This window comes from Mytilus galloprovincialis, chromosome 6 (assembly GCF_965363235.1).
Source record: "Mytilus galloprovincialis chromosome 6, xbMytGall1.hap1.1, whole genome shotgun sequence".
Taxonomy (NCBI): Eukaryota; Metazoa; Mollusca; class Bivalvia; order Mytilida; family Mytilidae; genus Mytilus; species Mytilus galloprovincialis.
The window spans coordinates 42,630,455-42,646,660 of NC_134843.1; the positions used below are offsets into that span (position 1 = coordinate 42,630,455).

The 16,206-nt window shown below is 32.5% G+C and overlaps 1 protein-coding gene and 1 pseudogene across 4 annotated transcripts in view; both read left to right on the forward strand.

Annotated features, from left to right (window-relative positions):
* LOC143079625 (junctophilin-1-like) overlaps window positions 1-6,264 on the forward strand; it is a 49,318-nt gene extending 43,054 nt beyond the window's left edge. For all 4 annotated transcript variants that reach the window (XM_076255064.1, XM_076255067.1, XM_076255066.1 and 1 more), the window contains 2 exons: window positions 1,766-2,760; window positions 5,253-6,264. In XM_076255064.1, the coding sequence (XP_076111179.1) occupies window positions 1,766-2,760; window positions 5,253-5,339 (1,082 nt within the window). In that variant the 3' untranslated portion in view covers window positions 5,340-6,264. The remainder of the gene's footprint in view (window positions 1-1,765; window positions 2,761-5,252) is intronic.
* A 7,966-nt stretch (window positions 6,265-14,230) lies between these two features.
* On the forward strand, window positions 14,231-15,949 carry LOC143079626 (complement C1q tumor necrosis factor-related protein 3-like; annotated as a pseudogene).
* Window positions 15,950-16,206: the final 257 nt, after the last annotated feature.

Genomic DNA, 16,206 nt, shown 5'->3' on the forward strand with positions numbered 1-16,206 from the left:
TGTCCCCTTACAAATGGAAAAAAATGCTGAATTTTTCGTTTCCGTTCCCACAATTTAATTTGCCTCAATCAAATGTTATGAAACTTAAACTCAATGCTTATTACCACAAAATACAGCTCAAGTTTGAATTTTGGTTGTGCCACTTTTACTGTTCTACAGTTATGTCCCTTTAAAAATGGAAAAATTGCTGATTTTTTCGTTTCCGTTCTCACAAGATAATTTGCCTCAATCAAATGTTACGAAACTTAAATTCAATGCCACTTACCACAAAATACAGATCAAGTTTGAATTTTGATGGTGTCACTTTACAAGTTCTAGAGACAAATGGAAAAAAATACTAAACTTTTCGTTAACCGTTCTCTTACTAAAGTTATCCTCTATCAAATGTTATGAAAAACATTCCCCTTTTATTTAGATTTTATAAGCACATTCAGGTATGAGCATAAGGCTTACATAAACAATATTTCATAGCATATGCCGTTCATTATAACAACATTATTTTTGAAAAGGCTGCTAATCATATATAAATTTAAAAAACTCAATATAAAATGAGTGTATTTTGTAGATTAAATAAATATCGAAGATGACATGCGTGTTTGATCTCACTATTACATCACATGGTCCACAAGTCAAAGGCCAAATGATGGTTATAATAGTCTTAAACATATTACTAGTATTTAATTCAAGACAATACATATTTGAATTTGTATAATACCTTCTTTTTATTATAAAAGCTGTATTACATGAATCGTTTTAATAAATCAGTATTGCAAAATTACACTCATTAGAATTAAGCAAAATAAACAACAATTAATACAATACAGTGCAATACAATACTAGTTATGCAACTCGAAATAACAAAAGTTAACTCGATTTTAAGTGGTATAAACTATACTAGCTGAGAAAAACAAAACAGCAGGCAATACCACATTATATCTTTTCTTTAACGACAAACAGGCATCGACATAGGGTTAACTCGAACATGTCTTAGTGACCCAATGAATGATAACTTGTTAAGAATGCTAACATTATCCGTGCTTCGAAATCAACAGAAATGATAACAGCCAAATTTTATCAGGTTTGACCATGCCATATGGTGATTGTTGATACCGAAGTTGTTCAATTTCCTAAACTATAGATAATAATTAATTACAAATATACATGTTAAATATCTTATAAGTACCGATTTAATTCACAATTTGAGACAGCTATTAGCGGTTTCTCCTTTTCGGCCAATGAGTAAATAACCTTATTTATTTGGGAAGGATTTTGAAAAAACATAAAAATACGCCTTTTTCTTCGGTAACAAAACTAATTCTTGACTTGCAGAAAACATAAAAATTCTGATAGTTTATGTCGATTTTTGTGTCCGCTCTCTATGTTAACTTTGTATCATGGTTATCATCATTACAACACTCTATGCACAGTTTTCGAAATCGAACAAAACTATGTGATGTGTCCAGTACGTGTAAGGATCTTATGAAGGAGTTATCTGGTTCGGGTTTATAATGGGCGAAGACTGTGAATATATATAATGAAAAAAAAAATTATAAAGAATAGAGAAAAATTGGTATAAAAAACCCAGAATATTGGGATGTTAAATAATGAAGAAAAAGACAATAATGACGGAAATGAATAAAGATTAGAGAAAAATGGTCTAAAAAATAATTAAAAAAAAAAATTGGAATTATCTACTGACCATTGACGAAACGTATTTGTGCAAATTTAATCATTCATATTTTTACTTTTAACTTGTGTGTTTTAGGAACAGATATTATAAAGAAAAAAATGGAGGAAAATGGCGGAGCAGGAAATGAGGAATACGATTTCAGTCATCTGAAAGGAATATCAAATCACAATCCTCATGGTCGATCACAGTCCATGCTTGTTAGAAAAGGACAGGTCGATGAAGATCACATCGATTCCACGCTATCTGGAGGTCTACTTTCTTCGCCGGAAGACAGCCCTGTTCATCATCCACATTCGGAACAAAATCATTTAAATTCTTTGAGCCTTCTTTCTCCTAATCCATTGAGTACTAGCAGCAGTAGTAAAGATAACATAAACATACCAAATCATTCACCGCGAAACCGTAGTCCATCATTGAAAATTAGACGTTATAGCTTTCTTGCCGGATCCCGACGTGGTCGAGGAATTAGTGAAATTTTTAATTCCACTATTTTAAATGATCATTTTGATCAATATTCTGCTCAGAAAGACGACAGTGGATTAGGCCGGGATTTATTAGACGATAAATACCGAGCCAATCATATAGGAGATCCTTCGCCAGATTCTGGTGTGTCCGAATCAATGGACGAAGATGCTAAAAATAAATCTCTGCAACGGAGAAGAACTATGCCTTGCATTGTAAAAGAAGATGATGACGCCAAACAAACTGTCCGTGAGAACCATACTGCAGTCAGCAGTGATAACATTGCTGGAAAAAATCCGGAAGCTTATGTGATAGAAAACGGTATTAGGAAGCGAATCAAAGGAATTCAGAACAAAATAAATCCAAGTGCATCACGAGGAAATCTTCAAAATGCGTACCTAATAGAAAGCGAAAGACAGCTTAGATCTGGAAAACATGGCAGTCTTCCCGATATCCATACTGTGCAGACGACAAATGAAATCAAACCTATGTCCAGGGAAGAAGCTTATCAACTTGGCACCGCACGTCGAGATGAATTACGTCGTCTTCAGGAATTAGCTGAAAGACGAAGACAGGGTGATGTAGGAGTGATCCTTGGTGATCTTAAGGTAATTTAACATTTTCGGTTGCTGTAGTTTGACTTTCTACCGCCTGTTAAGTTTTAAATCAATAAGGGCAATTTTGACTTAAATCATTCTTTATCTTCCTATGTACGCGAATCAATTTGTGATTAACATAATCTAGATATATAGAATATGAGATAACAGAACATATACATACCTATATTAATAAAACCTTCTCATCATGGGATGAAATCAATATATGCAGTATACATTTGGTCTGGTTGATATTTTCGCTAGAGTCTTTATTCCAAGTCTTTTATTGTAACTATTTGGTGGTTACCAGAAGCTTATACACGAATACTGATAAAAGATTTCATAAGATAATAGAGGGGTTCTAAAGACAAGATCCAAGTTAACAATGATTAATTATAAATCCAATTGAAGTTATGTCTAATCCATAATCGTAGTCATATGTTCATGACCTGACTTTAACTGTAAATATGGTATGAAAGAATGCGTTAAAAAAGGTAACCACTAACAAGAATTGAATGACATGCTTGAGACAAAACTAATTCATTGATTGAACAAGAGCTAGAGAACATAAGATTTTTTTCCAAAATTGGCGCCCTCGTATGTGTGTATCTCTTCGCAAATACAAAGCAAGGTAGAATAAATTAAAAGAATAAATTTGAGGACATAATAATTTAAGGACTGCGAATTGTTTCTTTTTGTCTTCATATCAACAAAACAAACGAACAAACTAATAACAAAAACAAGGACATAAAAAAACAACCGTGATGGAGGTTACGGCAGAAGTGATTACCCATTGCTCTCGAAGTCGAGAAAATTTCACAATCCACTTTTCAGATATGAGAAATATTACAAGGGACAAGGGTTGGTTAGGTCCGTTATCTCTTTATCATCATGTAGTTGTACCAATATTCTCCCTTTTGAAAGTCATTTGTTTTAAAAGTTTGTTATTTAAAGGTACTATAATATTATATTAGTTTATAGTCGAAGTGAACATGATTCGTTTCTTAATTTCCTTTGAAGAAATCGCCAAACCCTTAGATATTTTTCGCCTTGTTCCGTAGTTTTTAATAGAAAAAAAATAATCAAAGCAAAACAGCAGCTGGAAAAGTACATATGAATTTGTAAACTTATAACAGTTGATTGGTTGTTAATTTGTTCTTTTTGACAAAGAGAACAGAAAATCTATGGGGATAATTATAAGTGATAATTTTTGGTTTATACTTTTTGTAACTTTTCTTTTGAAATCAATGGATTCCAAATAATATTTGATGATATTTGAATTTGATGATTTGTTGTCATATATTATCATGACATGCAATTTTTTATAAGTTCAAATGTTCAAAACTCATATTTGATGTCAACCCCATCTGCTGATTAAGAATGTGTCGGTTACTGAATTCGTTCATTGGCTTTGGGCTTTGTATATTTTAAGACCCATTGATTTGAGGAAGATAAAAATTTTGAAAGAAAAATACATAAAAAAGAAAATATTTTCATTGTGAATAATTTCTTTTATGAAAGATGCCATTTCAGGACATTACAATACGTACTCATTTGAAGCATTTAATCTTGGTATCCTTTGATAATTTGAGGTAGTTGAAGTTGTGCTTTGTAACAAAACAATACAGACATTTCGCTTAGACAAGACAAACATTTAAGCTTTTTGAATTTCTCTTTTGACCATGTTCTGTTTTCTTCATATATACATTTAAAAAAAGAGTGACTTTGGCTGTCAATATTTTCTATTAATCTCTTGGTTTAAATTTAAAGGATTAGACCGTTGGTTTTCCCGTTTGAATGGTTTTACACTAGTAACTTTGGGGCCCTTTATAGCTTGTTGTTCGGTGTGAGCTAAGGCTCCGTGTTGAAGGCCGTACATTGACCTATAATGGTTTACTTTTTTAAATTGTTATTTGGATGGAGAGTTGTCTTCTTGGCACTCACACCACATCTTCCTATATCTATTATCCTAATATAAGTTTATATACGGCAAAAAATTTGTGCAATTGTTAGCACCTGTCCTAAGTAAAGAATTTGATGTTCAGTAGTTATCGTTTGTTGGTGTGGTTCATAAGCGTTTCTCGTTTTTTCTTCAGATTAGACTGTTGGTTATCCCGTTTGAATGGTTTTACTCTAGTAATTTTTTAGGGCCCTTTATAGCTTATTGTTCGGTGTGAGTCAAGGTTCCGTGTTGAAGGCCTTACCTTGACCTCTAATGGATTACTCTTATAAATGTGACTAGGATGGAGAGTTGTCGCATTGGCACTTATACCACATCTTCCTATATTAATGTATTAAATTAAAAAAAACAGTAGCTTACTCGATATGATCAGAAAGTATTTTGAGTTATGCCGCTCAGTTCGAATATCTCTTTTATTCAACCAAAAAAATATATGCTGATACTGGGATTTAAGTAAGTGTAACTATCTCGCGGACTTGACTTGTATGTAAGTGATCTGTAAATTAAATTGCCATAACATTAAGGATTTGTTTTCTTTTTTCAGGACTTCGTGCAGCATCGCCAATTGTTGGTGTTAGTTATCGCTTTAAATCTAAGTTTAGCTACCATGTTCTTTAACATCATGTCTTGATGACCATTTAACATAGCTACCATGGGAACCAACTACTGCCATGTTCTTGCGGAAATGACGTGGAAGCGGTGTTTACGGACCCGGATGTGAACAAGGGAGACGACAAGTAATGATACCCCACTGACAAGACGAAGATAGTTGTTAAGATTGGGACAATTTGTCTTTGGAAGTCATACGAGAATTTTATAATCATCAGATACTTAAATGCCAATTCCAGTCTACCTATCAGCATCTTGTTTTTTGATCTGGTACCAAACCAGAAGCACCATTTTGTACAACATGTCCTTATATCATTCCCCTAACAATGGAGTTGCGCCAATGTTGATTTTTGGAACCTCCAGTTTTTAGTCGAGGATCATGTTTTTTCATTCCTAGGGGATTCTGAGATTTTAATTGTGGTATAAATGGTTGATGCGTGTTTGCGTCTCTGTTTGTATTTATTTATATTAGTTAATTTATTTTAGAACAGTGCCAGTTGAATGTAATTTTGTTTTCCACAAAATGTGGTCTTTTTGTGATTCACATTTATTTCTTGTTCAATGATATAATAGATATTTATTACTTTTATTTATAAATTTGTTGAGAAAGTCAGAAAATTTACAAAGTAGTTATGAATGAAGTTATGAAAGATTTGATCGGATATTTACAAATACACAGAATATCAGTCACGTGACTTTGTTAATAGGAAGAGCTTAAATTGTTTGTTTCATTTTTGTTGAGTTACACGTTTGAACGTCATACAATCATGTGACCACTTACCATGACGTCATAAACAAAGGAATTGACCAACTTGTTAGAAGGATTCAGTGTGAAGTCCGTTAAGTCTTTCAGCTCTGTTTAATAGTTGACCTTTGACCCGCGGTTGTAGAGGAATGTTGTGTATAATACCATTATTTATGAAAATAATATACATTACCTATTTCCACTTGTGTTATTGTGTCTTTATTATCTAATTATGTTTAACTAAAAAGATGGAAACAGATATTTCTAATGAGAAGAGAAATAAATAAGCCATGAGAGAAATCATTTTATTAGACATGTTTCCATAAGCAGATACCGAAACCGAAACCGATACCGAAACCAAAAATAGTAGTATGGTAAATTGTAAATGCTATTACTGTTTAATAAATGAAACCCTGTTACTCCATTATATTGTATGAAATTTGAAAACACTAGATGGAGTTCAATTCAATTCAACAATTCACATGAATCTATCAAAAAAAGCAAAGTGAAATTCAATGAGTATCAAAATTTTGAATATACTAATGCAAGCTATATACCATTAAGATGTGGATTCAAATTTAATAAAATACATAAAAAAAATTTGATAGAATAAGACAGAGGAATAAAGGAGCGGTACGTATGAGCTTGCAAAATATTCTTCAGTATTGAAGCCTTGTTGACCTAAAAGAAGAAGAAAAGTCTTTTAATGGTGCTGATTTTGGTTAAGCTGTTACCCTACATTTGAACTAATGGCATTGATGTTTGATGTTAGCAAAACTTTAATTTATAAAGCTATCCATGAAATTATTCATAAAGCATTCAGATTAATGATTACATGGCCTTTAGCTGAAGATTGGGAATCTATGAAGGGTAATTGGCCAGCATTGGAAGAGGTATTTGGATCTATTGATGGCACCATCCAATGAATAAATCGCCCAACCAACAACAGGCATGGTTTTATAGTGGACATTGTCATATGCACTGTAATAATACGCAAGTCATAATAGACATAGATAAAAATAATAAGGCCTTCGGCTGTTGTCTGCGCTGGTCGGTCGGGTTGTTGTATCTTTGACACATTCCTCATTTACATTCTCAATTTTATTTATAAAGATACATCAAAGCTGTTTTCTAGATCACACCAACGACACAATGAATTACACATTGATGGGTGTGATCGGTTCACACGAGATATTTCCGTTTCCTGGTGGTTGTTCCTAACTTGGCGATACCATATATTCATCTGAACGTCATATTGCATCATCATATACTGAAAGGCAGCTACGCAATCAAATTCAAAAATCTGCGATCAACGCAAATGTTTCAATGAAAAGATTTATGCAAGAAGATTTAATGTAGACCATTCAATAAGGCGAATAGAAATTCATAAAATAATAGGTTCTCTTTATAGGTATAGTCGGCACAATATTGCACATATTGTGGAACTTTGTGTAACTGTTTCCCTACGATGATACCTGCTTCATGAATTATGTACATCATAAATGAATCGCATCAACATCTTAAATTGTATATATCTTGTATTACTGTATTCACAAATGGTTGAATTTAAGTTTGCTTTTTTAATAGATTCATGTGAATTGATACATTGAAATACATAATTATCAAAGGCACCAGGCTTATAGTTTGATACACAAGACGCGCGTTTCGTCTACACAAGACTCAACGCTCAGAATAAAATAGTTAGAAAGACAAACAAGTATAAAGTTGAAGAGCATTTGGGGCCCAAAATTCCAAAAAGTTGTGCCAAAAACGATTAAAGTAATATATGCTTGGGATAAGAAAATTTTAAGTGTTTCGAATAATTCATACTTTTGAAGTAATACTCCATGTTGTGTATTCAAATTTCAAACAAAACAATGAAGTTAAAGATTTGAGTTAATTTAACATTATGGACATTTATCATTCACCTCACTACTATTTTTGATTTCGGTATCGGTGTCGGCTTATGGTGAACATGTGTATTAACGTGTTTCTCCGAATATCGTTGATTTGTAACACAGATAACAAATGCTGCAGGTGCGAATGTGAAAGAGCTTTTCATTACAAAGCCCTCTCCATCCTTTACTCACTGATTCCACTCTGACTGCAATTTGAAATCTTGTTCAAGTGTCACATTCATTGAAAATACAAAGACTTTCTCATTTGTTTCAGGTTCCTGGTCGTAAATGCCTTACACGTCATTCTGTTTGCATCAAGCAAACTAGAATGTAATGGAGACGGTCCGTTTAATATCATCCAACTACTACTCCTCATTTAAATATCCAATTTAGAAACTTTTATAACTTTGAAAAGTCTATAATAATAAGTCTTTTAGAATTAATCCAGGCATCACAGTCATTTAATTGAAAGAAAATGTGAGCAGAGCTCACACAATCATACTCAAGCTGTCAAACTCCCAGTTATCAATCTGACACCTTAAAATTAAGTCCGATGAAAACAGATGAAGCACAGCCCCATAATTTAAAACGTATTCCGTAAAAGATAAATGAAACGAATTGAGTTGTTCAGGAACAGTTGCGGTTAAAAGATATGTCAAAATATGTCATTCGCTTTTGAAACCTCAAATATATAAAAAGGTGACCAATACTGTCATCTCATAAAGATTCTCTGAATTATTCATCGCTATTATTGTAACTGGTTTGATATGTTCTTCCCTTTATCTATCATACCAGTATGATGTATAAAACTCTGCTGTTTGTGGTCCTAAATTTTAACTTTCGATATAATCAGCCCTTCTTATTCCTCAAAATTCAGATGAAGAATGGAAGGTGTAAAATGTCCTGTATCAAGTCAGGAATATTGTAGTTGTTAACTAATAGATCGTTTTTATGTTTGTTTTTGATGCACTTCAGTGTTTCTGTTGTTTTATTGTTTTCCTCTTATAGTTGATGTGTTTCCCTCAGTTTTAGTTTATAACCCGAATCTGTTTTCTCTAATTCGATTTATGACTTTTAAACAGCGGTATACTTACTGTTGCCTTTGTTTAAATGTTTTTAAACAATTGAAATCCAGTCAAATGTTTATAAGGCTGTCCAAAGTCGCTTAGAACTTTCTTTGGAAAAATTGTTGCCTATTTGCCATATCACCCATTTTCATTCTTTTTTATAAGGTGTCTGTTGACCTCTGTGTTTTTTGTTAAAGTTGCTATTTATGCACATAACACACATAAGGAAAAAAACAAAATCAAAGCTACCAGACTAGTAACTTTAGTCGCGCATTCCGCCTACATAGGACCTATTTGTAACGCTCGAAATGAAATAGTTAGAACCAAGTCAATGCTGAGTTGAATAGTTTATAAAACAAACGATTCTCCCCCATAAACGTGTCAAAATCTGGATACGTTTATATTTGCAATTGCCTATTGGTATAAAAACTTGTTAGTGTTTGGAATAATATTTAAATTCTATTATACATTAAAAAGTAAAATCACAAAAAATGCTGAACCCCGAGAAAAATGTTAAACGGAATGTCCCTTATCAAATGGCAAAATCAAATGATAAAACACATCAAACGAATGGACAACAACTGTCATATTCCGGATTTGGTACAGGCATTTTCCAATGTAGAAAATAGTGGATTGGACCTGGTTTTATAGCGCTAAACCTCTCACTTGTATAAGAAATTAAAATAATTTACAGAAAAAAGACCTATGCAAACACAGAAGAGCTGACAGAAACGTCGACCGGTATTGAAATTTACCCAGTGGTTGTAAACAATCATCAAAGATACCAGGCTTGTCATTCAGTGAACACCAAATATGAAATTAACAATCACATTAACTAGAAAGTATGGTCCATTTGCTTTATCTTATAATTAGTTATCAAAGTTACCAGGCTTATAATTTAACCAGACGTACGTTTTGTCTACCTAAGACTCATCAGTGAAGCTCAGGTCAAAATATTTATAGAGCCAAAGAAGTACAAAGTTGAAGAGCATTGACGACCCAAAATTCGAAACAGTTATGTCAAATACGGCTATGGTTATCTGTGCCTGGGATAAGAAAATCCTCAGTTTTTTCGAAAGATTTATAATTTGTAAACAGGAATATCATAAAAATAACCATATAATTGATATTCATGTCAACACCAAACTGCTGACTACTGGGCTGGTGATACTCTCGGGAAAAAAACGTCCACAAGTCGTTGCATCTGGCCAGTGGTGTTAATAGTTATCAAAGATACCAGACTGATAATTTTATGCGCCAGTTTCGTCTACATAAGACTCATCAGTGACGCTCAGATCAAAAAGTGTTAAAGCCAAACACGTACAAAGTTGAAGAGCATTAAGACCGAAATTGCAAAAAAGTAGTGTCAAATACGGCTAAGGTAATCTATGCCTGGGATAAGAAAATCATTATTATTTCTAAAAAATCAGCTTTTGTAAACAAGAAAGGAGAGTCTTAATTTTGGCGTCACTGTGTGGACGAGGCGAGCTTCTGGCGAATTTAATTTTAGACCTGATGCCTTTTGTTAGCTATTATTCATGTTTCTTTGTCTAATATGTTCCCCTATTTATTTGTATTGTAGTCCTGTAATGTTATGTTGTCATTTTAATGTTATATTTAACATTGCCATTAAAGTACGAGGTTTGGCATGCCACAAAACCAGGTTCAACCCACCATTTGTTTCTTTAAAAATGTCATGTACCAAGTCAGGAATATTGCCATTGTTATATTACAGCTCGTTTATGTGTGTGTTACATTTTATCGTTGTGTTGCCGTTGTGTCGTTTGTTTTTTCTTATATTTGAGTGTGAATTCACATTACTATAAGACAAGTCACGGTACTTTTCTATCCCAAATTCATGCATTTGGTTTTGATGTTATATTTGTTATTCTCATCGGATTTCGTCTAATGCTTAGTCCGTTTTTGTATGTATTACATTTTAATGTTGTGTCGTTGTTCTCCTCTTATATTTAATGCGTTGCACTTAGTTTTAGTTTGTTACCCCGATTTTGTTTTTGGTCCCTTGATTTACGAGTTTTGAACAGAGGTATACTACTGTTGCCTTTACTTAAGACGAAACTAATTTATAAACTCTTTTTTTTTTAACGTATATCAACTTGATGAAATATAGGTCAATTTCCATACCATTTTTACAGTTAAACGTCATATTCTATTGTTATATTCTAAAAAATAACATCTCAATTCCCTACTTTACGTATTGTCTCCTATCGCTCATAAAGTATATACAACAGTTTAAAAGCGTTTTTTACTGTTATGCTGTGTCTTTTGAGTATGAAATGTAGGTAAGACAGAACTATAATTGATTGTTCGCTGATAGATTGATAAGTAATAAAACAAAAGTCCTACCTCCTTAAGACAAAGTTGACATTGAATGAATTTGTTTTTTTCTTTTATGGCCCTTATCTCATATAGTACTTTATATGTGGTATATCATTGGCTTTCAATCAAATGGGTATAAGTGTTACTGAAATAGTGTCATCCAGGAAATACATCGATCGATACAAAATAAAGAGTTATTTTTATTTTTCTAGCACTGAATCCATACCGCTACTGGTGTACTGTAAGACCCCGACGATATCATCAGCTCTTAAGTCTTTGCTTCTTTACGGACATGTTAGGCACAATTAACAATTAAAGGAATTTGTCGTTTTAAGCATATTTTGTTGATTTAAGTTTTCACGTGTTAAGGTGGTTTAACAACTTGACCTCCGATTTTTTACTGTTCCTTAATCAGAAAAAGCGCTTCGGGAGCGATGGATTTATAAAAGTGTTGTTTTTGATAATTTTGAATCACTTTTAAAACATTTTTTTTTGTTTTACATTTCTGTTCCTAAATCGATATATCTCTAATGAATCGGAAGTATGTATATGAATGTTTTGGTTTTTTTTCTATTGATAGAAAGTATAAAAAGAACAATTTTATGGATAATAGGAACACATAATGCCACCATAACCAAGTATGATATTTTATTTTTTGTCAATTAACGCACTAGTTTTCTCTTCGTTTGACGTACATACTTCTCTCATTAGCATGTAATCAGTAATCAAGGACAATACGGCGGTTGAATTGTGAGTTGGATGTCTTTGGTAGTCCATAAATGTTTCAGTCAGTTCAGTCTTTCTGGTTAATTATACATATTAAGGCTATTAAAAACGAAAACAACACTTTATAAGTTTCATATGTCCGAAGCTTTCATGAATGTTCTGTGATAGACATCTCTTACAAATTCACTGCGATAATAGGTTTCTCGTGGGTCGATCGAGATGATGGACGGTACATTGAAATTTGGATTTCCATTGGAAAATGACTGAACGTAAATACGTATTTATAGAATCCACCCTTAAAATTACAAACAGATGCATCTCTCGTGGTTTTATTTTGTTTTTACTATTTACTTTACCTCAATTTAAAAGAAGCATAGAACTTCAACATATTAAATCAATCCCAGTTGACCGTTTGTTGAAGAAATAAAGATGCATAACCAAAATTTCTATCTGATAGTTTTAAATAAGGTAATGTCATAAGTAATATCAGTTTTAAATAAAGATTTCACATTATATTTTATCAATAAAAATGCTAGAAAAGTATCTGATATTAGGATTCAAAGAGAGATAACTGAAATTAAGCTTTGCGATTTTCAGTATAACCAGCTTATCGCAGCGTAACACAATTTTACCGAACAAAGTAAATATTGCAATGTTTTCCTAATATCTGTCAATTTTTGCCCCTATTAGACTGAACGTGGATTCATCTGCTGTTTTGACTAATTCTGCATTTTGGTCATCTGGAAACCTGACTTGGAAGTTTTATTCAACAATGACCAATAAAAGAGGGACGAAAGATACCAGAGGGATAGTCAAACTCATAGATTGAAAAAAAAAACTGACAACGCCATGGCTAAAAATAAAAAAAAACCCAAATAATAGGTCAGAAGACACAACATAGAAAACTAAAGACTAAGCAACACGAACACTAACAAAAAATAACTCGAGCTCTATAACGTATATTAAGTTATGACACAACTTCAGTTACTAACATTTGTAAAAAGAAATTTTGAAACTGTCTGGAAAGAGAATTAATTTTGCTAGAATTTCAATTATAAATAAGACGAAGAACAATCAGTTGACAAGTACTAAGTAGATAATTGATACGATATTCCCGGGCTTGTATTTTCCTATCATATTTTCTTGATAGAGTATTGTTGCTCACAAAGAAGCTATTAAATCAAGAGTTCCAAATGGGGAAGTTTATTTTCGATTTATGAGTTTGACTGTCCCTCTGGTATCTTTCGTCCATCTTTTCAAGCGTCTCCTGATATGAACAAACAATCAGCCATGCTAATTTACCCTCACTCAAAATGTCACAACCGGTTAAATCGTAGACCAAACAACTATACTGTTATCTAAAGACCTTAGACCGAGAAATAATGTTGCAAATGATTTAATCCACCGATCGACCAATTCTTGGTGGTGACTACTTGTGTTGCGTCGATTTCAGTCAGTTTTCCTCATACTCTGAGTACAAAAGTGTGTGTAAGGAACACATTCCTGTAAGTGTGAATATACAAGAGCAAAATATGAAAACTCCATACGTTAGAGTAAACTAAAAGAATCCAATTGGTATGTTAAATGAAAACGTTTGTTACAGATTTAATGGAAAATGATATTTTCTGTTCCGTTTTTTAGCAGTTTAAAATGACTTCTTTTCAATTTTCGAATGAATCCTTTTATAATAATACGTATAGCAATATTTATTATAGTAATGAAGAGTATTTAAGGTCTTATAGGGTTGTTAATATACTTTTTTATCACCTTGCACTGGGATGACTTTACTGTAGTTTTCTATAGCAGTTTATGTTAATTTATGACCAGTGAAGCAGTCTGGTTTTATTATCCAAATTGCAATCGTTTCAGAGTTTGAATGAAGTACAACATGTGGAGAGCAACACTTACATGCAACTCAAAGTAATATATAATCCAACCCATAATACGTAACGCAAATAAACAATATAAACATGTTTTACTGACTAAATGCAAAAAAAAAAAAAAAAAAAATCAAATTATTATATTACTTTCAATAAAGAAAAATACACGTGATCATATTGGTACAATATATTTATCGGATGTTTCAAGAAGTGTCCACCGATAAAATTAGTTAGAATTCTAATCTGTTATCGCACTACATTGTATTAACATGCATACACTTGCATATATTTTCATAGCTTTGTGATTTTTTATTTTATCACTATGTCTGTCAGAGTTTTATTCTTTATATTTATTTCTTTTGCTTTTACTCATGCAAGAGATTGTGGAGGCACCGAATTAAATGGGGGCTGCTGTAAATCATCATGTGATTTAATTGGTAAGTAAATGTTAAAAATATGTCAACAATCAATTGTTTTGGATTTGATCCAAAATCTTACATATATTTTGATGAAACTACGAAATGATATTTTTTTATACTAGAGTTTACAGAATAGGTATTACAATTTAACTTTAAATTAAGCTTTCACGCTTAACGATTGTCTGTAGTATTAAGAGTGACATATTTGCTTAGGTAAAAAAAAAACATTTTCTTTCACTCATGACCGTTGTTTTGCCTGTTAGTCTAATCCAATCGTTATGCAATAGAGATGCCTTACCCTATATGATTTTTAAAATAATTAGAGACGACGATTTTGTTTAGAAAAATGAAAACAACACATTGTTTCTTGCGTCCGTAGCGTTTTTCTGGTTTACATACACCAGGAACGCTACACAAAGCCCAACAGTTGAAACCCAATGATGTATATAAGAACCGATACATTTGAAGAGCTATATGTAAATCTATTGTTAAGGTAGTGGAAAGTTTGGTTTCTGAATATTTTTGCCGACAGTTTGAAAGCCAATTATGTATAAGAACTGAAACAGATAAAGAGCTAACAAACTATAATGGATATCCAAGTGATGGTCAAATCCATCAAAGGTCAGTTTTTCCTGATGGAGTTTAAACCTTTGTCTCTTAAGAGTTAATACATCTGTATATAATAGTACAATTTTTACTAAGGTGTGTTTTTAAATCATGTCAGTACCGTATAAGGATCCCTAAACAATTGAATAAAGCATTATTATAGTGTTGACACGTAGTCAGATTTAACTCCAAGAGAGTGAAACCAATTTTTGTGACATTGATGTCATTTTCATTTCGTTTCGTTTCACTTTTTGTATGTATCTGTTAAAAGGTACATAACAGACTTTTTGAATAGTCGACCGATATCTTTTGTAAAACATTAAAAAGACGATGTTATATTTCGTTTAACAGATATTAAAGTAGAGGAAGAATATGCGGCCTTCACGGTCATAACAACAAATGGAGATGCTTTACCGAATGGCCCGATAATTTACGACAAGGTTGTCACGAATGTCGGAAAAGCATACAGTGCTAGGTCTGGTATTTTCCGTGCACCAGTTCCGGGTGTGTACAGCTTTACCTTTAGTTTGATGGGATTTCATAGTAACACTGTTTATATGTCTCTTTATAAGAATAATGCTGAGGTTACCAGGCTGTACACGGAGGAGGCAGACACGAAGTTGCATCGAATACTGTTTACCTTAGTCTCGAGAAAGGAGATGAAGTTTATACAAAAGGAACAGAAGGGAAGAAGTTGATGGCCTCAGAACCGTATAATCTGTTTTCAGGTGTTTTGATCGGAAACTTTTAATTAAACTAAATACATTAAACTGTAAAACAAATTTCTTTTTTGCAAGTACTATTATTAAATAGAACAAAAGCACCAAGATATTAAGGTTATACAATGCCCAATGATTTGTTGATTATGATATTTTTTACATCAAGATACATTGTTCATGTATTTCAAGATTTAAAAGAAATTTAATGCAGTAAAAAGGGAATTCAATTGGTCGTATGTTTTCTGATTCCTGTGAGATTTTTGTCAATTTTAACGACGTGTTTATGTTTATCATTAAATTTTGAAATACGCTTGTCAACGAGCGCAAGTTAAGAATATGGATTATGTTCGAAAATATAGTAGAACAAACTCGATTAACAATCACAATATGTAACATCATTAATTTTTATACTAATGAGCAACCCGACAGGTGTAACTAGTCGAGTAGTGCGCCAACCATTCATAAGCACTCGAGATAACCCTGTTTTTC